The sequence below is a fragment of the Mytilus trossulus genome, chromosome 2 (genome assembly GCF_036588685.1).
Source record: "Mytilus trossulus isolate FHL-02 chromosome 2, PNRI_Mtr1.1.1.hap1, whole genome shotgun sequence".
Classification (NCBI taxonomy): domain Eukaryota; kingdom Metazoa; phylum Mollusca; class Bivalvia; order Mytilida; family Mytilidae; genus Mytilus; species Mytilus trossulus.
This window is the reverse complement of record NC_086374.1, coordinates 11,050,538-11,075,577: the sequence shown is the minus strand read 5'-3', so window position 1 is coordinate 11,075,577 and position 25,040 is coordinate 11,050,538. Positions and strand designations below refer to the sequence as shown.

Below are 25,040 nucleotides of genomic sequence, written 5' to 3'. Positions count from 1 at the left end.
TTTCCTTCCGAACATCTCGGACAATTTCCTTTCCATTTGTGACTGATGTCTAGTCAAGTTTGCAAATATCCTGTGATTGCATTAAATAGCAATACTTTTATACCCTTGATTGGATGTAAGTAAAGATTGGGCAATGATATACATTCAGATAAACAACATTATATACATAACAATTAGATTATACCACAAAACACAATCTAACAACACAAAAAGCCAACTTTTAGGCAAAGATACATGCATGGGTGTCAGGGATTAATTTTGATATTTCCACTAGTCCAAGTAATTATTACTTGAAAGGCTCACAGAAAAATATTTAAAATAGCCTTTAAAAATGTCATAATTATTACAACTAACCTATTTACGTGGGGGTACCTTCATGATGAATAAAGGTACTAAATATATGTTGTCAGGTCGGTTCGGGCCCAATACATGTTTACATCCTACACATTCCAGGCCCCCCTTTTTGGGAAAAAAATTGGTTCCTTATATAGGGAATCACTGAAGCGCGACTGGAGTGGGCCCCCTCTTAGATAGTCAGTGGATCCAGCTGCAACTATAATTATTTGAGATCTCTGTCGAATTATGATAAGGACATTTTGACAAATCACTATGAAATCTTAACCAAATTGACAATATCTGTAGCCTGACCGTAATGGGCATTCATACCCTCATCTAGCAGTTGTTAATATACAATCTGCAGAAGAAAAATAAATGCTGCTAGGTGGTTTGATTTTTTCAATTGATGTAATGGAATAATTTTAAGAACAACACCACAGATAACATATAACTTAAATCACAAACTTGTATGATAAAGCATTAAACAGGGTATCATTAACATTAACTATTTAAACTAGAAAAATACAATTTATCTTTCTTTTAATTCATAGCTACCCATAAGTCAGACATGCAACTTTGTGCTACTATACAGTAAATAGCATTTTATTTACATTTTGAGTGATGATTCATTTCAGTGGGAACCTTCAAGATAAAAGGTCCAGATTTGATTCATAGATGTTTACAAGTTGCTTTGGAATCAGGTTATAGGTCCTTTGGTATGATATATCTATACTATTAAACGAGAAGACCTCATTTTGGGTGTCGCTTCTCTTCCTTCCACAATAAATCAATCGTGATGCCTCTGTGTCCTATAGGTAACATGCATAGTCGCATTTGTCATCCAATCTTATGATTATTCAGATTGAGTTATTTTGGGAGAAAAACGACAAAAAAGGAGTCCGGATATGATTCCGTCATCGGACTAACTTTTAGTCATAGATTGGATTTCCGGTTTGAAAGATGCACAAATACAACCAATCGTATGATAGATAACTAAACATGAAAAATAAATAAGCCAATCAGAGCATTCTCCATAGCATGGGGCTTAGATCGCATGAACCACAACTATTATACCTCCTTATAGAGGACAATAATTTTTGTTCGCGTTAATAAATCTATATGTAAACTACAATTATGATACTTTAATATATAGAGACTCTCTGTATTCTTGCTACTGTTTTCTTTGAAATGTTTACTATTTAAGGGGTCATACCAGTTGTATATATATATATATATATATTAAAATAAGTAAAATATTTGACACAAGTACAACCAATCGTATGATGGATAACAAAAATGGAGAGTAAAATAGGCCATTCAGAGCGTTCTCCATATCATGGTGTTTAGATCGCAATAATCACAACTATTATACCTCCGTTGAGAAGATAATTATTTTTCGCGTGTATCTACATGTAAACTATGATTATACTACTTTAATATATAGAGACTATCTGTAATCTGTCAGGGACTTTCTATGTTAGTATAGAATGTCGGCCCTGATTCTGTCTACTGTTTTCTTTGAAATGTTTACTACTTAAGGGGTCATACCACTTGCATATATATTAAAATAGTAAAACATGCTTAACTTCATCTAAAACTACCTGGACCAAAAACTTTAACCTGAAGCGGGACAGACATGAACAGACGGACGGACGAACGAGCGAACGGACGGACGGACAGACTAGCCTGAAAACGTGATGCCCATAAATCAGGGCTCATGCTACCAGGCGAAGTGGGCGAAGAAGTCGCTTTCCCAACCGTCACTTCGCTTTTCCCAACCCCCAAAAGCGAAAAGAAGTCGCCCTGTTCTTGACGATACTCGCTTTCAGTCGCTTCCGTCATTGGACATTTTTCAATTTTTACCAAGTTGATGAAACATCAATTTTTTATCGATAATTAAAGAAATTAATACAAAAACGATTCATTATCTTAAGAAAAGAGGTTGAAGCATTGTCTTTGAAGTGTGTAGCAGGTTATTTGATAAAAATACAACTTGTTATCACTTCGTACATTTCCGTTAGTTCCGGTGCTTGTTACTCGAAAACGTACATTAACCTAAATTTCGGCGGTAAAATAAGTTTGTTACTCATTTAAACGTGATACAAGTTGCCTACAGTAAGTGTTTAATCCATTTATTGCATTAAAAACGTAATGTTCCCTTCCAAATAACTTGTCAAACATCGTTTATTTTTGTAAATTTTCTTGCATTCATCCGCCATTGACCGATTTCTAAACTACGGATCTCAACCGGACCAGCTATGACCGAAATCCGTACTTTTACAATAATTACTACGGACGCAGGAATGGAACAGCTGACAGAAGAATATTGATCCAAAAGGGAAAAATTACGTATACCACACGAATTAAGAGACTTTTGGTTACATCTTATTGATTGGTGTATATAATTCCCTATATTTTTTATGGATTGTTTCAAACTATTGATTAAAGTTGTTTAACTCTGAGACTATCATGACTATTATACTATATTTCAATATATTATGGCCCAGCTTAATAACTTTTATATTTTTTAATGAGAAACACTAAATTTCATACACAAGATAGTTTGGAATTAAATTGTAATTGATATATTATAATTTCTTTACATTTTTTTAATTTTTTAATTTTTTTTTAGTGCTAGATATTAAATATTTTATATACGTGTAGTTTCTCACAAGAATCTTAGTAAAACTTAAACAACTTTTAATTTGAAATGTTACTTTAATTATATACTCAGATATAAATTGAACAATATGAAATGAACATTATTTACATATGACCCTTTATACTATACATGCTATAGTAAAATCCAAATATTGTAGCGCATCACGCGAATGAGCACTTCTCTTTCAAATCCCACCACTTCTCCCTATCAGTTTCAAAAAGAGAAGTCACTTCTCCCTATAATTCTGAAGTACAATTTAGTGTGAGCCCTGTAAATGGGACATAAAAAAATAATTGTTGAAAGGGAAAATAGAGATTTGGCTAAAATGAAAGTAAGGTAGAGATTAAAAGTAGGCGAGCATTTTTCGGGGCGTCGGGATCGTGTGTTTTTAAGCTCGGGATTTGGGATTGATCCTTACTGGATCCGGGAATTTATTTTTCGATTTCGTGATTTCGGGATATGCATTTCTTTTAATTCTGCATCTCTGGATTTCATGGTGTTTTAAGCGCAGGATTTCTGGATCAGGACCCCTCCGACCACCCCTCAAATTAGCCTTAGTCATTTATACATGATGCATATCCTACCGTTGACATCTTAATAAGGCTCTGAAAAAGAAAAAAAAACACTTACGGATTGTCCTAGAAGTATATTTAATTAGACTAATAATGGTCTATATATAAGATTTTGGATTTATTTCATGTTTGAAACGGTGCAAATTGTTAATTTTATTTGACTTTTACCAAAAGCAGCATTGTAGCAAAGGAGAAGAATAGTTGTGGTCTGAGGCCAGACCCACGAAAATATTTGAATTTAACAGATAGGAAACACATATTGGACTTTTAAACAAGGGAGAAGGTTGTTGATACCTTTTATGAAATTTCCCATACATACTATCTTTTACAAAAAAATCATCCTACAACAGTCCACAAGCTGTATATACCCGCGATTTCGCGGGTGTGTTCTAGTATATATATATAGTTCTGTTATGGAATTGTAATAAAATCTTTAACAATGTAACAAATGTCTTTAGTTTACAATATGTTAAATACCTATTATAACCTCTAGTCCTGAATACATAGTTTTCCTCAGACAAACATTAAGATAGATTACATTTGTATATGCAGCTGCTTACAAGGTTGGTGACTTTGTACAGGCACATGTACAATTACAGGCACATGTACATTGTACATGTGGCATGGTTAAACTATAACTTTAAAATGCTTAACCCTCGGCTTTAAATATATTGTTCACTAGCATAATTACAAAGACATTCAGTTAAGATCAGTCCAGCAAAAGCTCTTAACTCTGAATAATAGAAAACAAAAATATGCTGCTAACAAATGCTCTAATAAGGCAGCTGTACTTTATATCGATTAAGAAGATATGTGATATGAGTGACAATGAGACTACTATCAATCCATTAGTCTCAATTTGTAAAGAGTAATCAATTATAGTTCAAATTACAGCCTTTAAAATAAAACCTTGGCTCACATCAAGAGAGTTTTATAGGGCCCCCAAATGACCAGTGTAAAAAACCCATCTAATCTATATAAAATACAAGAAACGAGAGTAACTTATTAACCACATCAGCAAATGACACCCACTGAACAACAGGTTCCTGACTTTAGCATATATTTTAAATATTTATGCTATAAATGTACAGAAAAAAACTCTTTTTTACAGAATATCAGTACAAAAAAACCAACATATTTTATAATATTATGGTGAACCGTTTTCTTTGTGAATGATAGTTTCTAGTTTATATGAAAGCAACAACACTTGAAAAGTATTATTTGACGGACTGGGTATGATGTAAAATACTCACATGTTTACTCTGTTTCTCTCTGTTACAGATACTGCTTCAGTTTATAAAAATGAAACTGATATTGGTGAAGCTTTGAAAGAATTGCTGCCTGAGAATGGACTTCAAAGGAAAGATGTTTTCATAACCAGTAAACTAGGTAAAACAATATATTTTAATAACTTACAGAATGTTTACTGTATATTGAGTGAGGGGATGTAGGAGGTGTCCTGATCCAGAAATCTTGGGCTTAAAAACACAAAATCCCAAGGTCCCCCCAAAAAAAAAAAAAAAAAATCCCGACATCTCGAAATTTGAAAAAAGAAGTTCCTGATCCAGAAAGGGTAAATCCTAAATTGGGATTAAAACACATAATCCAGGAGACCCTATAAAGGTCCTATCCCCCTCTGTATTGTCCACTGTGAACTTAATAGTGAGATTGCTCTGATAGCTGACTGCCCAAGTTACAGACCCTCACCATACCCAAGTTCTCATTTACTTTTAAATAAGATAACCAGGCAAGGGAGATGATAAAGAAATGCATCTTGGGGGAAAAAGCTGGAGTTAGCCAACAGTTCTCTTTACTAACATAACCAATATGACCAAGGAAGGGAGATAATAAAGTAATGTTTCTCTAAAAAAAGCTGGAGTTAGCCACCAGTCACTCTACTAAGATAACTAAGGGAGAGAGATAATAAAGTCAGGTTTCTTGGGAAAAAGCTGGAGTTAAATATCAGTTACTATTTATTATAAGATAATTAAACAAGTAAGATAATAAAATGTGTTTCTTTAGGGATAAGCTGAAGTAAGCCATCAATTATTCTACTATAAAGATAACTAGACAAGGGAGATAATAAAAGAATGTTTCTTGGAGACAGGCTGTAATTTTGATATCAGTTACTTTGACTGTAAGATAACCAGTCAATAAAGCAATGTTCTATAATCCTAGGTAGTTTATTTCTTTGATCTAATGATTAGGGTAATTTTTATTTCTAAGTTAAAATTTGTATCATCTTGGTCACAGTAGGTCTGATAACATCTCACAATATCATATTGCATTCCTCTAAGAGTTCTACTTTGACACTTCAATGATGCTAATTAAGTGTCAGAGAGCTTTCTTGGTAAGGGCACACTAAACTCTTTAACTATTCATGAAGTATAATCTAATCTGTCAATAGATGAAAGAGGAGTGTCTCCCTTGACTCAGTGCAACACAAAATGATGTATAAATATACATGTATGTAATATATATAAAAAATAACAATTATAATGTTATCCATCTTGTCTTGATAAGGATAAATTTAGTTTGAGGATTTCCCAATGTCTTTGTTGAATAATAATTGATTTAAACAATAAGATCTTTGTATTGAATTGTAAATTAAGTTAGATTTTGTAAAACATTTCATGATGAGTTTTGATAGCAAATGAGAAAGACTTTCACATAATAATAATACTTTATTCCGAAAGCAATATGTACAGCTTATAGGATACATATACACAATTTTACACCAAGATAAGAATTTCACAAGAAATATATAATATATATAAATTTAAGGTGTGCATGAAAGAACATATAATACATAATACAAAATACAAAATACAAAATACAAAATACGAGCGGAGAATGATATAATACTTAAATAAAGTGAGAACAAAAATATAATTTACTGCAATTAAATTCTAAGTTTTTCTGCTGATTTTAGAAATATACCTAAGTTATTCAATTCTTTGATATTTCTGACAGATAAAAACTGGATAAGTTTGAATGTAGAAGGATTTCTCCAATAATACTTTTTTATATACTTTTGTTGAGAGAACCTAAAGACCAAAGGCACTTGTCTCAGATTATTTTTTCTATAGGTATATATATAAAAAAAATCTTAGACAAATTCCTAGGCAAATGACACAGAAATTTACAACAGGCATGGGTCTCAACTTACCTTTTGTTTTTTCTGGTTGCCATTTCAGTGATGATTAACCAAAATCTTTTATTTTTATATACCAGTATATCTTTATTTTTCATGTTTTTAGTAAGTTTAAATCATGTGTATCTTCAGACTCTGTATTTGTAAATCTTTGAGAGAAGAACGATGCATTTTTTAAAACAAATGTTTTCACCCAAGATGACTTACGATTTTATTTTAAGGTCCAGCAAATCAAGGTAAAGACAAATGTAGAACAGCCTGTCTTGAGTCCATACAAAGGTTACAGTGTGATTATCTGGACCTCTATCTAATTCACTGGCCTGGTACACAGGGTAAAAAACCAGAGGAACCAGTCAACAAAGAATTACGACTGCAGAGCTGGCAGGATATGATACAGTTACATAAAGAAGGTGGATATTTCAATTATAAGCACACACAAAATACAATAACTGCTGCATTAGTCCTAAGTCAGGAATCTGATGTTTAGAAGTTGATGTTTGTTGATGTTTTATAAGTGTTTTTCGTTTTTAGCTCACCTGTGCCCAAAGGGCCCCATGTGAGCTTATGCCATCAATTGGTGTGGGTCATTGTACGTTGTCTGTCATCGTAAACTATTTGAAAAATCTTCTCCTCTAAAACTACTGGGCCAAGTACCTTCAAACTTAAACTAAATGTTAACTAAAAGGGTATCTAGATTATAAATTTTATCCAAAATTTTGATCCATCAACAAACATGGGCGCCATGGTTAAAAAAAGAACGAAGGGGTGAAATGCAGTTTTTGGCTTATATCTCAAAAAATTAAGCTTTTAAAGGTTTCTGGGGTAAAATTGTTGAATTGGTCGAAATCTATCAGCCCTGAAATTTCCAGACCAATAGAACAACCCATTGTTGGGTTGCTGCCACTAAATTGTTAGTTTTAAGGAAATTTTGCAGGTTTTTGTTATTATCTTGAATATTAATAGAGATAAATATAAACTGTAAACAGAAATAATGTTCCAGCAAAGTAAGATCTACAAAAAAGTTAATATGACCAAAATTGCCAATTGACCCCTTAAGGAGTTATTGCCCTTTAAAGACAATTTTTCACAATTTGTTCATCCATTTTAAAATCTTCTCTGAAAAAAATGTGAGCAATTCAGGATCTTGAGAGCCTCTTGTTTATATAGATACGACTGTTTGTTTCCCTTTTGAATGGTTTTACACTAGTCATTTGTAACATTCTTTAAAGCTTGATGTTCGGTGTGAGTCAAGGCTCTGTGTTGAGTGTAAATTCACATTGCGATAAGATGTGTCAGGGTACTTGTCTATCCCAAATTCATATATTTGGTTTTGATGTTATATTTGTTATTCTCGTGGGATTTTGTCTGATGCTTGGTCCGTTTCTGTGTGTGTTACATTGTAGTGTTGTGAAGTTGTTCTCCTCTTATATTTAATGCGTTTCTGTCAGTTTTAGTTTGTTACCCCAATTTTGTTTTTTGTCCATGGATTTATGAGTTTTGAACAGCGGTATACTACTGTTGCCTTTATTGAAAACTGTAATTTGACATGTATAATGGTTTACTTTGTGACTTGGATGGAGAGTTGTCTCATTGACACTCATACCACATCTTCTTATATCTAAACACACAATACAAAGATATCTTAATTTATGTATGAGTTATTCCATTTAAAAATATGACATTTATTTTTAATTGTAGGGAAAGTGAAAGCCATAGGTGTTTCAAACTTCCTTCAACATCATATAGAGGACATAATTTCAGAGACTAATGTTGTGCCAGCTGTTCTCCAGGTATTTAAAGATTAACTTTAAAGTTATTATTAGGTCACTAATAAATTTATTGTTCACAAATTTTTAGTATCTACAATTATAGCTTTAAATACAGATTTCTAAGGTACCATTAAAAGTTTTTTTCACATGTAATCTTACGAAAAAAATGATTGTGACTTATTTCCAAATACTCATGACTGGAAGGTGTTGTTTCTTGTAAGATTCTTTGTGAAATGAGTCACTACAAAATAGATTATTGTACATAACTTATTAAACACATTGCAATTTGGTTTCCTTAGAGGAAATTTATTTCAATAAATACATATCTTCATAATTTTTTATTTTTCTTTTGATTGTGCCCTGCTGTCATTTTTTTACATAGAAAAAACAAAACATCATTTTCACTCCATGATGACTTTCATTTACAACTTCTTCAACTTTTCTGTCTTGAACTTGCAGTGAGGTGAAGTGAAACATGTAAACATTTATTAAGATACAATACCCTTTCAAATCAATTTCATTAAAAGTATCAAGATGTAAAAAGAGTTATTTAAAATAAATGATATTTTGGAGTCACTCCTGACTCACCCTTACTTATTTTCAAATGGTGTAAACATTTGTTTTTCAGATTGAGCACCATCCACATTTAGTACAAGATAATTTGATATGTTACTGTAGAGAGAAAGGTATCCATTTCCAAGCTTATTCATCATTGGGAACATCAGTAGTAGAAAACAAGGTACTGTTCTTCTAAAGTCTAATAGTTTGATGCCACGTTATCTACATAGATCTATAATTTACTTAAATTGAGTGTCTATATTGTGTGCCTTGTTGCATCAAAATGTAATATTATTATTTTTGAATACACATTATAATTAAATTAATTGAAATTTATTTAAATGTTGCCTCCATTGAAAAGATCACCAGGTTGAGTGTTTCAGGAAAAGATTAAAAAAAGAACTGTCTCAGTGTTCTTAAGATTATATCAAGATCTCATTTGCCAAGATTTAAAAATATTACAAAATGACCTTAGTTCAAAGTTTTATGATGGTATTGGAAAGCTAAATTTAATTACACATTTCAATAAGTCTTCTGGTTGGCTACAAATTTATTGAACAGTTAACCAAAGCTTTGAACCTTTAAGATATCCATGAAACATACCTATCTTAGAATACATCAAGATAACTTGTTGAGTGAGGGGTAGCGATTAAATTTCACACAAATTGCCTTTCTTTCCATCTGTTTGTGAGACAGGCTTAAAAGCAGAAGCTTGTAACGAAGAAGGAAAAGAAACTAGAATTACATTCCTCTGTGTAGAATTAGATTGCACCCTCTCAGGCAACAATTTAAAGTTTGATGTTGATGCTGAACAAATCTATTCAGATACAATAAAGTGTGATGTCATGTAAAGTTGACTATGATTGCTGGTTGATGAATAAATAATTTAATGTATACAAAAGCATTTCAACAACATAAAACATGCAAATATTAAGAAGTGCTATGCAAACCTTAGTATTGTGGAATAACTTCAACAAAGAAGCCAAAAGAACATCATGTGTATAGTTTAGATCATGCAACCACTCGACAGGCAGAGTCATTATAATGCATAGGCAAAATATTGATGATTTTTAAGATTTTGATACTGAGAAACAGTCTTACCTCAGTGTTTTTAAAAGTAATTTGTACTTTAAATGCCAATTTGAATTTTTTAGTTGCTCTCAGATGAAACTGTAAAAGATATTGCCAAAATCCACAGTAAAACGACAGCACAGATTTTATTAAAGTGGGCTGTTCAACAAAATATTGGTAAGTAGGTAATCTCAATTATAAGTGATGAGTGCTAGCAAAACTGTAATGATAAGTTGAAAAGAATAATATTAAAAGACTATTTGTTGGTGCAGCTTAGATATGCCCATCTTCTAAATATCAGCAATATCATCAAACAGTATGAACAGTATTCTGAAAATTTGACCTACCTACATTGAAACAATATATTTGTCTGTTTATCAGTTTTCCATGCTTCAAAGCTTTTGATCCAGCAAGGTACTTTGGTTCAAGGTATTGAGTACTAATATTAATAAATATTGAAATCACTGAACACAAACAAAGATTATAAAGAAAAACTAATCAAAATATACAGTGGTAAATATAATCTCAAAAATATTTAAAAATTTGTCAATTTTTTTTTATATATGAATTATTTTTATAATACTTCATGTAATTTCCAATTTAACCATATTTTGATTACACTATACAAGAATCAGTCATTTATTTGATCACATACCTTAACCCATAATGTTTATTTTCCAGGTGTTATACCAAAGTCTCCTGACCACATCAGAGAAAACATGGACATATTTGACTTTTCCTTCTTTATATTTACAGGGGTAATACCAAAGTCTACCAATCCTGACCACATCAGAGAAAACATGGACATATTTGACTTTTCCTTATCTCAGCAGGATATAGACATCTTAAACAAATTAGACAAACAGATACATTATTGTTGGAATCCGACATCTGTTTCTTAACATTTTTAAAATAATGATTTTTATATGATGTTTTTTAGTGTTTTATGCCATGTTTTGTTCATAATGAATATAGGAAGATGTGGTATGAGTGCCAATGAGACAACTCTCCATCCTAGTAACAATTTATAGAAGTAAACTATTATAGGTCAAGGTACGGCCATCAATGAATCACACCCAACAAACAGTAAGCTGAAAAGGGTTCCCAAATTACTAGTGTAAAACCATTCAAAAGAGAAAACCAATGGTCTAGTCTATATAAAAGGAGAAACAGGAAACACTTATGAACCACTAAGATTTTTCCTAAGTCATCTCCTCGTCACTAAGAGTGTAGCCATGAACTATAGTTCCCAACAGTTCTCAAATGAATTTTGTTAAATTTGTGCTGTATCTTTTGTAAATTAGCAGTAGTTTTATGCATTTTGCTTAGTAAGAGCAGTGACAGAAATCAATATGATTGACAACTGGCAAAATCAACAAACTAAAACAAAGATAGGGCATAATTTAGAGCCCAGTCCTCCATCTCATATTACATACTTATCTTAGTTGACCAAGTTACCTCAATATTGACCTACAGAACAGAGGAGACACTTTATTACACAACTCAATACACAATTCTTGAAATCCAAGTATCATAGAAAAAAAGGTTAAAAGTCTCTTAAAATTGCTCCCAGGTTTATTACTGAGACTAAAAAAATAAATATCCTCCCATCTAAGAGAAATATCTTTATTTGGTTGTTTATACTATTTATGAAATTTAAACTTAAAACTTTACAACCATGCACATGGTTTGTTGAAAATATTAACTTGCAACTTAACCCTTACCATGCTGAGTTGTTTTCAGAAATTGTCTAAATTACGAGTATTTGCAAAAATATGCAAATGATATGCAAATGAGCTGTACCCTGATGCTGATGCATACTGATTACAATAAATCTAAAATAGGTGATCACGGGATGGGGTGGTCGGGGTGAGGAGGCGGATTTTTTTTGGTGGGAATTTGCCCCAAAGTTGGTCCTCGGGTACAAAAAGCGTCAATTTTGACCTTTTTTCGTTCTTTTTCTCGACCTGTAAGTACGAGAGATGCTAATAGATGCATCCATCTGTAGTTTACATGTAGCGTGGACACCAGTGAACACTTTTATCACAACAGTTGTTAGGTCGGAGTGAAACTGATCTGGGTTCATCAGTGTAAAGAAGGTCATTTGCACCAAAATTCACCAAATTTCGGAATTTTTCCAATTTTGAACTTTAACTGGACTTGCAACCGGAAGTAGTCGTTTCCTCGGCGTATTTTGATAATAGACACGACCAGTCGTTATGTGCCTGTAGGTTAACGGTATTTGTCAAGGTTTCAGTCCTCTGAACTCCGTGATTCAGACCTTGAATGTAAGCCCACCCCTCCAAAAAACCCAATTTTGTCCGATATCAAATTTTGAAGTTCGTATTTGAGCTCAAAAGGAATATTTAAAGTGAGAAACATGACATGAATAGTTTCAGATTGAGGAAACGTGCATACACTACGACATAAATGGTATTACGATGACCTTTAAATGTATGGAGCGCCATTGATGCCAAAATAACGGTATTCTGGGTACGGCCGTAATATTACGGCCCCCGCACGACAAGGGTTAATAGAATATTCCTTCCCATCAGTTACTTTAACCACTTTAATTAAAGGCAGGGTAGCATAAGGTGTAAACTCTGGCAGAAATAAAATATGTTTGATATTGGTAAAAAGACCTTGATTGAGCTTGTACTTCTTCAGAAAAGACATTTTAAAGATAGTGGTACAGTCATCCTAGGGTGTCATTTCATCAAGTTTAGTTACGTAGTCTTTCTTGGTGTGTCTTGTTGTTACATGATACAATTTGGATAGTGATATAGAGAACTGTATTAAGGTGTCAATTCACCAAATAATATAATTTGGATAGTGATAAAGTGACTGCCATTGAGGTATCATTTAATCAGATAATATCATTTGGATAGTGGAAAAAAGTAAAATAACAAAAATACTGAGCTCAGAGGAAAATACAAAACGGAAAATCCCTAATCAACTGTCTAAACCAAAAGATCAAACACATCAGACGAATGGATAACAACTGTCATATTCCTGACTTGGTACTAAATTTTCTTATGTAGAATATGGTAGATTTAACATGGTTTTATAGCTACCTTAACCTCTCACTTATGACATTAGCATGAAACTCCATTATATTGACAACACTGTGTGACCAAACAAACAGACATTATAGGTAAAAATGCCAAGACTGGGTTACAGCAGTCAACATTGTGATATAATCTTTATCACTATAAAAACAAACCAGCATATAACAAAGATGCACAAAAGCAAAAACGAAAGACTAGAATACAGAAATTAACCTTAGCACATAAACACAATGGCGGGATGTATAAGTACAGACCTACTTCATATGAATAAGATAAACAAAAAGACAAACAGACCATTGAAATACATAAGCAAAAATGAAAGACAGGAATACCAAAAATATTATAGACCAATAACACAATGATGGGATGTATGCATACAGAGTCACGTCAAATGGAAACACAGAAAAAAGACTAAACAGAAAAGGAATATTATAACCTTTTGGAGATGATAACAACTTTGATACACAGAATCTACTAGTATATTCAAGATTATCGTGTATTATAGGAATATTAGAGAACAAGGTCTTGGTACCTATCGATGCACTTTCAAAGAAAAAAGACAAGACGTTCATTGACATACAGCAGTTTCATCAACCTTCTTCTCAGACAATGGTGACGTTTTGCAAAGTCTGAGTAGGAGCTTCGATATCGATTGAATACAGAATAAGTTGGGGAAATGTATATCTCATATGCAGGTGAAGTTGGTATATTACTAATAAGGTGAGGGAAATTGATTATTTCAAAATTAAAGTCGTCTCGTTTGTCATGGATTCTGGTACTGAGATGACCATGTATTAACATAAAACTTGTTAAAAAAATCGACCTCCGAAATTAAACAAATATGCTGTCAACACAGACCTAGATTGAGCTTTCTTTTTTCAGATAAGAACATTGGATAGTGTTATAGAGAATATCATATCAAAAGATAATATAATTTGGATAGTGGTAAAGTGACTGCCATTGAGGTATCATTTCGTCAGAGAATATGATTTGGATTGGGGAACACAGACTAGATTGAGGTGATTATTTGACCAAATATTATAATTTGAATTGCAGGGACCTTTTCATTTAACATAACATAGCTCTCCAACTTCGTACTCTATTTGGCCTTTTTAACTTTTGGGATTCGAGCGTCACTGATGAGTCTTTTGTAGACGAAACGCGCGTCTGGCGTATATACCAAATTTTGTCCTGATATCTATGATGAGTTTATTCACCAGATCTTATAATTTGAGTTCAGTTACAGACCTAGATTGCGGTGTAATTTTCCTATATATATGATCATCCTAAAATTTGCTATAGGCTTTTATGTAAACATCATTTAGAGTATCACTACCGGTAGTTAAAAATAGCTCACATTTCTACTTGTTGTGGCTGTTACAGCGATCCCAACTGAAGTCATTTTGTCAGAAAAGATGATTTGAATTGTTTAATGAGACCAGGGGGATTCCTAATTTGAAATGTTTTATAAAAAGGTGCAAGTTTCCCGAATCGAGATGCAATTTCGTCAGATTAGATAAGAAGAGTGGTTGAACAGAAATCCATGACTTTGGTAATACTCTATCTGTTAAGTTGATTTGCCTGTTTGTCAAGATACACAGATAGATGAAGGTGTCATACAGTCAGAAATACTTTGTGTGATGGTATTAGAGTAGATTTATTTTACCGATTTGCAGCTAGGTACGGTCCATTTTGTGCACATTAATGATAAACTCTTTGTGAATAACAAATCACTGTTTTTTCTTGAACTCAAATGGGCCATTGTATTCTATCCAAGATACCTAGGATCTGTACTATATTCATCAAAAGTTAAAGTATATTGGTTATTTCGTAATCCCTTTTCATATGGAAGATGACCACAAGGAAAGAAATTATTTGAAAATATCACACAATCATTTTCAGGAAAGAAGGAAACTGTATCTAGAACAGCCAAGAAGGCAATACGAGTTTCGGACATTTTACATGAAGTTGGACATGTAACAAAATTAGAGATGAAACCTTTTTTAAGTAATTAAAAGTATTACACAGCCAATGATTAAAATTATGATATGACATAATCAATAAACCTAATATCAATTTTAATCAAATATATATATATATACATGTATTAATCATAAGTATGTAAACTTAAGAACTTGTGTCAAAGATAAAAGTGATAGATTATGAGATGATAGGTAAGTCAAAATTTGGGACAATGCAATTTTGTGTACCCATGGAGAAGGGACATGTGTATAAGTGACGTTTACTAGAGGTAGGTTAAATCTTTTGAACACATTGCATTTAATGTGTTTAGTTGTTAAAAGTTAAGTTTTTATTATATCTGCTGTAAAATAAATTGTATATTGCACTGCTTTTAGTTGTGCAATTTACTCAAATCTTAAATTGTGTCTAAATCGAACGACCAATCTTTTTAAATTTAACTCAGATAGAATAATGTGCTTTACACTAATAATATTGTTGAAGTTGAACTTTTGAAGGTTCTTCTACAAGAAATATATTCCTACATGCTTCAGTTTTGCAGGTTATTACTTTATCTATCAAATCCAATGCTAACAGGCTAATCCAGAGAACCTTTATGCGCCGATCGGACGACTGCAATCGTGTTTGATCCTTCTACCCATCTACAATAAATAAATAAAAAACCAAACTGCAGTAACACTTGATATCTCTATAACTTGACTATATAATAAAAATGTGATGTACATATAAAATTGTAATGGCATTTAGATCTCTACAAATTTTTTATATTTTAGGACTATTACAATGAGTTGGCGGGAACTATGGACAGTACTTGTTGGGCTGGACCCTCCTCTACAATATTTTCCTCCGGCCTTGGCATCAATTATTTTGTTTATCATAATTTTCGCTGTTTGTTTCTGTATGCATCGGTTATCAGAAAGTTTTCCATTGACAGTCAAAATACTTACTCAAGATTACTTCAAAACTTTGGCATTTTGTACTTATCCGTTTGGTCTGATGATCATGCGGAAATACCATGGGGATATCGGTTATGCTCTCTGTAGCATACCCCTTAATACTGCTACAGTGTTACTGCTATCATCTGGTGAAGGATCACCTGTTGGAAATTGGTTACTATATGTGAAGGGATCTCAGTCACTACAACAATGTATTATTAGAATAATTACCCAGATCGGAGCTGGCATAACGGGATTTAGAGTTGGTAAAACATTAATGAAGTTAGATTTACATCCATCGTTTGAGGAGAATCTTAGTCAAACAGAATGTATTGCTGCGCTGAATGTTGCAGTTACAACAGGATTTATAATAGAACTCTTTGGAACAACTTGGGATGTATGGTTTCATTCACAGAATTTTTCAGACAATCGTGTTTTGGACAAACTCTTGAAATTTTGTAATTCGTCTTTTACCTTTTGCTTAGGTATGTATGGTGTACTTTTTACGTTTGCACTCAAACTTATATAGAGTGATGACATATATACTTCAAATTAAACAGCAAGGTAACAGCACACAACATGGAAAAAGACATATACTAGTAGATTTGTCACAATAGACTAAAAGATAAACCTTTAAAACTAAAGATTGAAATTATGTTACATACCCTTTTAAAACATGAGATATATTTGATAAAACTGTTCATTTCAAGAAAGATTAATTTGCTTTATTTTCAAACTATTCTAGGTCGACTGAAACATAGTAAAATACCATGTAATCAAAATGTTATTAATGCAGACACCTGTGACAGTATACATATACATGATATATCTTGCTGCCATTAAATGAAAGTGTACATTCATGGAAGGAAGAAGGCAGCAAATTGGTATAGATAAAGACAAGTAAAAGAGCAGGATATTCTTTTTGAATATTACAATCATTCGTTGTGAATGTTGTCGGACGCGATAACTCAGCAGCTGAATATTAATATTTTCATTTTCAGACTAGGAATCAAGTCATAGTTGATTAGAAATATTGGTTTAACACATACATTCGTGAACAAACATGTAGATTTTACATATACTTTAGTATATATATATATATATATATTATTTTCTCGACACATACGCATAAAAATAATTTTATTAATTACTGTAATCACTTTTTGTCAATATATCATGAACATTTACTAATGTACTTCCCTTTCATTACAGGTGGTTATCCCACTGGCATGTTCAGGGATCCAGCTAAAGCGATTGGCTTAACATTTGGGTGTAAAGGAATAAGTCCAAGTCAACATATACTCGTATACTTCTTAGCGCCACTTATTGGAAGTTATCTAGCATATAGGTTCATGTTAAGCAGTACTGATAAAGCAAGCAAAAAGATTAAACCAGAGACAAAAAAAAATATTGATAAAAAAACAAGCTGATTACAGGACGTATGGAACAGATTCTGTTAAGAAAACTAACTGATGAATTCATAGGTTAGAATGAAGTTTTTATTATACAATGATCTCCCTTTGTTCAAATAAACTTTACAGTGCAATTAAAAAATATATTTTAGATATGACTATTGTCAAAAATTAATTAATTTTAATTATTTGTTACTAGCTTTTTGCCTTTAGTAAGTAAAATTAGCATATAAAACAGAGGCCCTAATGAATGTATAGTTCTCAGTTGGATATAGACATAGTAACTACAGACTTTTGAGAACATAGTTAAAATAATACGAAGATTTGACAAAAATCTTCATTTATGGGCAATACATCAGGAATTTTGATGAAATAAGGAAATAGGTAGATCTTTTCTTTGACTTTTAATTTTGATTTTTACTATCTAAGTCAAATTAATATTCTATATTTATCCATGGCTAATATATTTGTCGACTGACGTAAATCAAAACACTAACTTTATACTAAAACGTTCATTGCCCCAAGTTTTGATAATGTTTTATTATTAATCACAAGAAAAGATATTTGAAAACGTTTTCCACGGACGGCTGACAACGACATGTGCTTAATAATGACACTGTTTATTAATTTTGTCCAATAGTTTTGGAGGAGAGATATTCTTTGCAAAATTAGGCTAGGTGAGGTAAACGGTCATTTCAGAGCAAAAACTTCTATTAGAGTCGTCTGTGTGAAAATGGATTCTGAACAATATTTCTTCTTTTAATATATCATAACTTTAATGGCTTTTTGAAGATTTGCATTTCACATTTCACCCCTAAGTTGTGCTTCAGCGATGTCGGATATGTTATTTAGTGGGTAGAAATAGAATTCACAAATTTTAGTTAGGACACCCTTATGATCATTCATACATACTTAGGTAGGAATTGATTTAATTGTCCCGGATATTTTTAAAAATGTATACCGCGAACACGACAATGAGAAAGGAATAATCGTTTAAGGCCATAACCACTAAAGGGGCCATCCAAGTGTTTCGGACGTTTTGCAATTTTGTAGATCTTGTATTTTAGGTTATGTTTTCAGTTTATGTTCTACCTTTCTATTATACATTTCAAGATAATAAGCATTCAAAAGTCATAATTCCAGTATGAACGAACTGTGCTTTTATTCTTACCGACCTTTTCCTTTATTAATTTGAAACTTACTATATACAGGATCTTCTTAGAAAGAATAAAAAGAAGCTTTCATTTTTATTTAACTTCTCTTTACACTATACAACTTATACTTTTAAGGTTTGGTGACTCTATTTTATTTACTAGCAACATAAAATGAAGGATGCAACAGGAAAAGTTAAGTCTGCCTCGTAGCTCGACCCACATCTACAAAATATTGGTTGATTAAGACCCAAACTTTACGGTGATAGAAATAAATCCAGCTTGCCACATGTGAACTTTTAGTTGTATGTAGCAACATCACAGCAGCGTCTGAATTTATCTGCCAGTTGTTACGATATTCCAGGGCTTGCATTTCTAATCATGATTTCTGCGACGCCATCATAAGATGATTGACCGTTATGGAATAACTGGTTCACAGATAATGGTGGATATTTTCCAATCGATGTAACCACAAATGTGTCCTCTTTTCCTCCGAAAGTGACCTACCAAATAAGAATTATGTAGAACAGAATCTGCTTATCCTTTATCAGAACCTGAGATCAAAAGCTATGACGATAATTTTTAGTATAAATAAAGGCAACGGTAGCATACCGCTGTTCAAAATTCATAAATCAATTGAGAAAAAAAAACCCAAATCCGCAATACCAACTAAAACTGAGGAAAACACATGAAATATAAGAGAACTACGACACAACAGAAAAACAACACTAAAATGTAACACACACAGAAACAAACTATGATTAAACAATGGCAATGTTCCGGATTTGGTACAGGACATTTTAATAAAAAAATGGTGGGGGTTGAACCTGATTTTGTGGTTAGCCAAATCTTCCGCTTTAAGGGCAATATTAAATATAACATTTAAATGACAACATTACATGACAGGACGATAATACAAAAAAAATAAGAACTTATAGGACAGCGAAACACACAAATACTAGCTTTCAAAAGGTACATGGTTTATAATTTAATACGCCAGACGCACGTGTTGTTTACACACGACTAGATAAAAAAAGTTCGAAAGCCTTAACAAGTTTAAATTTAAAAAGCATTGAGGATCAATGTTTCAAAAAGTTGTGCCTTATACGGCTTAGGTTTTCTGCCTGAGATAAGAACATCCTTTGTATTTAGAATAATTCATTCTTTTGATAACAATAAATTTATAAAAATACTATATAATATATACATGATAACACCACAGTGGTGACTATCTACAGAATAAAAACGATTACATAAAAAACATAAACCAGCACACAAAATGACACAGTCGACTATTCGGTGACTCAATGATACTTATGGTTTGTTCAGGAAACACAGAAAATACACCAAATAAAGTATGCACAAAAAAAAAATAATAATAAAAAGTGGAGATAATACATGTCCAAAACGCTTAGTGAAATGATGTCACATAACTATACTAGAAATAAATAAATTTAACAGACAAACGCTAAAAAGAAAACTCAAGCTTACGAGACGGAGAAAGAAACCCAACAATAAACAAAGAGTGATTATAGGTGGTCCGATTGATTTACAGGTCCTGTTCCGCTAGTAATACGTGTTGTGAAAACATCTTTTATAACAAATTAAACGACAGGACCATCATATCCATTAGAAACAACACAAGGAAACTAAGAGAACAATACCAAGAAGAATAAATGAACAACATGTATAACATCTGAAAGCTAGGTCATGAACGCAAGTAACTTGGACAAATAGAAAATTCCTGAACATGGTAGTGTTTCTCAGGATAAAATGAAAATACATGTATAACAATCACACTTATGATGAAGGCGTTCAAACACTAGTTCCTTTACCGCAGACTCCATATTGCAATAATCTGCTACCCTTTATCAAACAAAACATAAACATGTAATTAAATCTTTGCGTTAAATGATCAATATGAACTTGTTTCTGTGAGGTTGTAACATTAAATTAAAATGTATATGTACAAATTGAAGTGATTTACTACTTTGTGAATTCATTTGAAAATCAGGTCTCATCATCTATTTCTAGGTGTAAGTCAATTGATATACATCTTAGATTTTTTATATCAAGTTCAGATGAAGAGATTAGAGTAGCATTATTAGCACGGACCGATTATAAGCTTTTCAATTAGTCTCTAAATTTTGATATAAGAAAAAGTGATATGATTGTCAATGATATACTTTCTACCAGAAAATAAATGATGTTCAGTATCTGCTTCCCTATCAGCTGTATACTTGAAAACACGAAAAAGTAAACATATCGGTTATCTTTGAATTTCTGATTAAAATTTGCCTTTTTTATTTTAAAATATACCTCGATGCAGAGTAGTCTATAGTTCATTTACTGTAGCTGTAGCCTGTCAAAACTGAGTTTGTAAGGTAATTTCGTTTTTCTTCCTTTTTTGTTTTTAAAGGCAAACAGGAATTAAAACAAATATGATATCTTAATCTGAACCCTTTAATTATCACTTTGAATATATGAAATCTTTATTCAAATTTGTCAACATATGAAAAATATCGGCTGCAATAGGCCTATTATGAAAGTATTCTGATGAATTTTCCTAGTTTAGATTGTACTATGATTTTATAAACAATATAAATATGTGTCGATGGTTCTTAGACATTAGAAGAGGACTTGCGTCTCAAGGTTTAAGGTTTTTTAACATTGGTGTAAAATTATGTCCACCCCTGATTACACCAATAATACTTATATATTCAAAGACGTTCGTCTATAGATAAATTGAAACATTAAAAACCTAAACATATTTAATTTGAGACTGAGTTTGATATCTGACCACATGAAGTCATAATAGATATTAGTGAAAACATGTCGGACCGCTTTGTTTGATATAATGTGCATTTTTAAATGTAGTTACGTATTGTTTTGTTTGTTTCTTTCGCGATTTGATTTGACCATCTGTAAACTACTGTCGCAATAATTTGTCATATTGTTTCGGTTATCTCTTATTTCATCTTTTTTCACATGGCGTTATTAATGAAGTATATTGAAAGAGCATTATAAGTATATGTTTCACTTCATAAGTGATTTTTTACCAGATTCAAATTTGCTATTTCTAATGATCTTTGTTTTACACGTTTGATATTCCATTTTATTTATTTTCCCTACCTGTTATATTCATTTTCACGCATTTCACAATTGTAAACTGTCGGACAAATGAACAAAAACAAAAAAAGTTAATCAAGCATTTAAAAGACATCATCCAGGCATAGCAGGTGTCTACCCAATACATTCAGTTCTTTATTACCCTTATGTTTGTTGAATGGTTTCTAGAACTGTTTAAATATAAAGAATTTAGGCACAATTGCCAATGATTCTACTTTCCATCAGATACCAAAAGAAAACTATAAACTCTCTACGGCTCTAATCAATAAGCAAAACCTATACTGTATAGTAAACTACAAAAGACACTAAAATGTCAGATGTAAAACAATTTAAACGAGAAAACTAACAACCTGCTTAGACCCATTAAAAGAATTTAAACACTTATCGCCGTATTCATCAGGGTTTTATTATATATCAAGAATATATAGCACATACTTAACGCATATAGATATACAATTTAAACAGCAACACAATCTTTCTAGACAGAGAGAAAGGTAGCATACTTAATGAAAAGCAGGTCATATAAATGAATCGAGTCGTAACTATTCGTTCCTAACAGTGCAAATAATGATGAATTTGTATATCTTGTAACTTATGGGAATAGTTCTTCTTCCTTATGTAAATTTCAAAGTTCTCAATGCACCAATTAAAGAAAAAAAAATCAGCATAATGCAAATACATGATATTTCTCAGTTTACGATCTGAACTTTCATGTAATCTCTGTAGAATAAAATTAGGACTAAGATTATCGTTGAAACTCTTTCATAAATAATCGTTGGCGTCTTTTTTGAAAGAAGAAAGGTTTAAACGTAAGTATTTTGAATATCTATTTAGCTAAGTTTATTAAGATGTTATTTACAACAAAGCATTAGAATAAAGATCAAGGTTTAACATTGAAAACAACAATAAAGTGCAATAAAACAAGAGGAAACTGTTAAATTAGTATAACTTCACGACCGAAAGACTTTTCCTACAATTATTGTAAACACAATTACTAATTATGTCATCTGGATTCCGTTTTCGATGTGATTTAATATCAATGTGTAACAATTTAAGTGCATCCTATATTAGACTTTGCTATGATATTGATTACATTTGCCTCATCCAATGACAAAAGGCAGTCCGTTTGTTGTAGTAATAGCACTATAAAGTATTATTAAGAAGAAATCATTTCTCAAGTGTGAACAAAAGCATTTAACGCTTGGAAACTTGTACTTTTCTCATTGTGTCATGAGTTTATTACCCCTTTAAAATACTAACGTATAATTTTATTTTGTTTCAGATGTACTGTCATATCACATTTCAATGCTTTTCCTACCACTTTTAAATATACTAACCACTTCATCCATTTTTAAGATTTTATTCTTATGCATAGCAAGCAATGGAAAACACGGCTAATATTTACATCATTTGATAAAAATATTTTAAGAATTAACGTCCTTTTCTATTACCCGTACTTGTTACGGAGCAAGGATTTAAATAGTATTTTTTTGTCCTGTCTTATTTCAGTTTGTTGTAAACCTTTTAATGAATGCGTTATTTGTTTTGATATTTTCGCATTATGCCTATCATATGGCGAGCAGTTGTTTAAGGGCGCATGGTAGCCTGCAATATTTCTATTAACGTTAACGGTACCAATCTTAAATCACCAGATGCCCATTTCTACAACCAAACTACTTCAAGTATCTTTAGAGATGTTCGTGACCAAAATATTCGACAATCCAATACGTATTCAAGACTCGAAGACCACAAAGGTGAAAAGGAAAGGCCAAAATATATATTTAAAAATTAACTTTATGATATTAGACTTGGCTGAACAGTTGTCGCATAGTAAATGGTCACATCGTATTTCATAATATTACCATTCAATTCTAGTTTTACCATAAAACAGGTACATACTTGTTGGAACTATATAACAATTAATCTTATGGACTTATATGAAGACTATACAACTTTTACGGCAACCACCATGAATAGCTCGACCATTATGATATGTCTGTGTATCTATTCACTATCGACATGTGCTGCTCGAAGATTTTGAATAGCATATTATGTGTCTTATCTGTATTCTTAACTTTTTTTTCTATTCCTGATTTGACTTGAGTAGTCGTATTCATTGCGGATTATTAATTCAAAACCGAAAATGATTACGATGTCACGAACTGGCTCTGCTACGTTTGTAGTACATCAAATTCCCTCAGATTTTGTTAGCTACCTTGATTTCGACATAAAATTCCCATATTGTTTTGAATTTTTCTTCGAGTTCAGTATTTTTGTGATTTACTTGTTTTGTATTAATCGAGACTACAAGATTTAAGCATCGCAAAACTACTGTTACCTAATTGTAACTCAAATTTGTTTTTGACAATAATGAATCACATTGTTACTATACCCTTGTGGATCCCTGAACGACAAAATATTCGAGTTTGTAAAATATACCCCATAACATTCTTCATATTTTCAGTTTAAACAGTATTTTATTCAAATAAATTGAATTCTTCATATTTTAAAGATATCCCAGTCTGTTACACCATCATTTACATTATTGTTTAACTATTTTACAAATTTTTACTGCAAAAAGTAAAATAACAAAAATATCAAAATCAGAGGAAAGTTCTAAACGAAAGAATAAGTACTGTATTAGTTCTACCAAGATAAAAGCATTAGTATGGGTACCCCTATGATGAGTTAGGGTTCAAAAAGATCTTACCATGTCTCTTTTAGAATTCAAAATTTGTTCTCTTACAGAATATTTAATTCATCTGTTCACAGGATTGTCCTTTGACATAATTGTGAGTTGTTTAATTTGTAGTTTGGTATGTCCGAAGAGCAATTTCCGTGAACAACTTCATGAGAAACTTTCAACCCCGCTATCTGAAATCCAAGAATACATAAATACTCGAAAATATAATGAATTATATGACAACAAAGGAACAAAACAGATAACCAAACTCATATAATCTGAGTGTCCTTATTTACAAATATCTTATTTTTCTTGCAACAATTTTTAAGAAATTGAGTAAGGAAGCTCAGTGAGGAAACCAAACAATTATCCATGGTTTTGAAATGCATTAATTTCAACCAAGTTTTGTCCAAATAAAAAAAAGTTTCGATTTTTTGTTGTTGTTTCACACAACAACAGAAGAATATTAATATATTTCTTCATCAGATTTCTTCTTTCTGTTGTGAAAATAAGTTGAAATTGTTTCTTTTATGTTATATTTGCCCGGTAATTATATTTTC

At 31.8% G+C, this 25,040-nt stretch overlaps 2 protein-coding genes across 3 annotated transcripts; both read left to right on the top strand.

The window, feature by feature from the left end:
- The first annotated feature begins 15 nt into the window (after positions 1 to 15).
- LOC134704897 (glyoxal reductase-like) lies at positions 16 to 11,045 on the top strand. Of its 2 annotated transcripts, XM_063563681.1 has the most exons (8): positions 16 to 115; positions 972 to 1,052; positions 4,852 to 4,959; positions 6,946 to 7,134; positions 8,423 to 8,514; positions 9,122 to 9,232; positions 10,206 to 10,299; positions 10,879 to 11,045. In XM_063563681.1, exons 1-8 carry the CDS (start codon positions 46 to 48, stop codon positions 11,022 to 11,024), a joined length of 891 nt encoding a protein of 296 aa, XP_063419751.1. In that variant the 5' UTR covers positions 16 to 45; the 3' UTR covers positions 11,025 to 11,045. The 2 variants fall into 2 exon arrangements, with proteins under 2 accessions (XP_063419751.1, XP_063419752.1); XM_063563682.1 differs by lacking the exon at positions 972 to 1,052 and having other exon boundaries at positions 25 to 115.
- Positions 11,046 to 15,352: 4,307 nt separating this feature from the next.
- Positions 15,353 to 17,621, top strand: LOC134704896 (aquaporin-12A-like). The gene is made up of 3 exons (XM_063563680.1): positions 15,353 to 15,441; positions 15,944 to 16,590; positions 17,318 to 17,621. Exons 2-3 carry the CDS (start codon positions 15,954 to 15,956, stop codon positions 17,533 to 17,535), a joined length of 855 nt encoding a protein of 284 aa, XP_063419750.1. The 5' UTR covers positions 15,353 to 15,441; positions 15,944 to 15,953; the 3' UTR covers positions 17,536 to 17,621.
- The last annotated feature ends 7,419 nt before the right edge of the window (positions 17,622 to 25,040 follow it).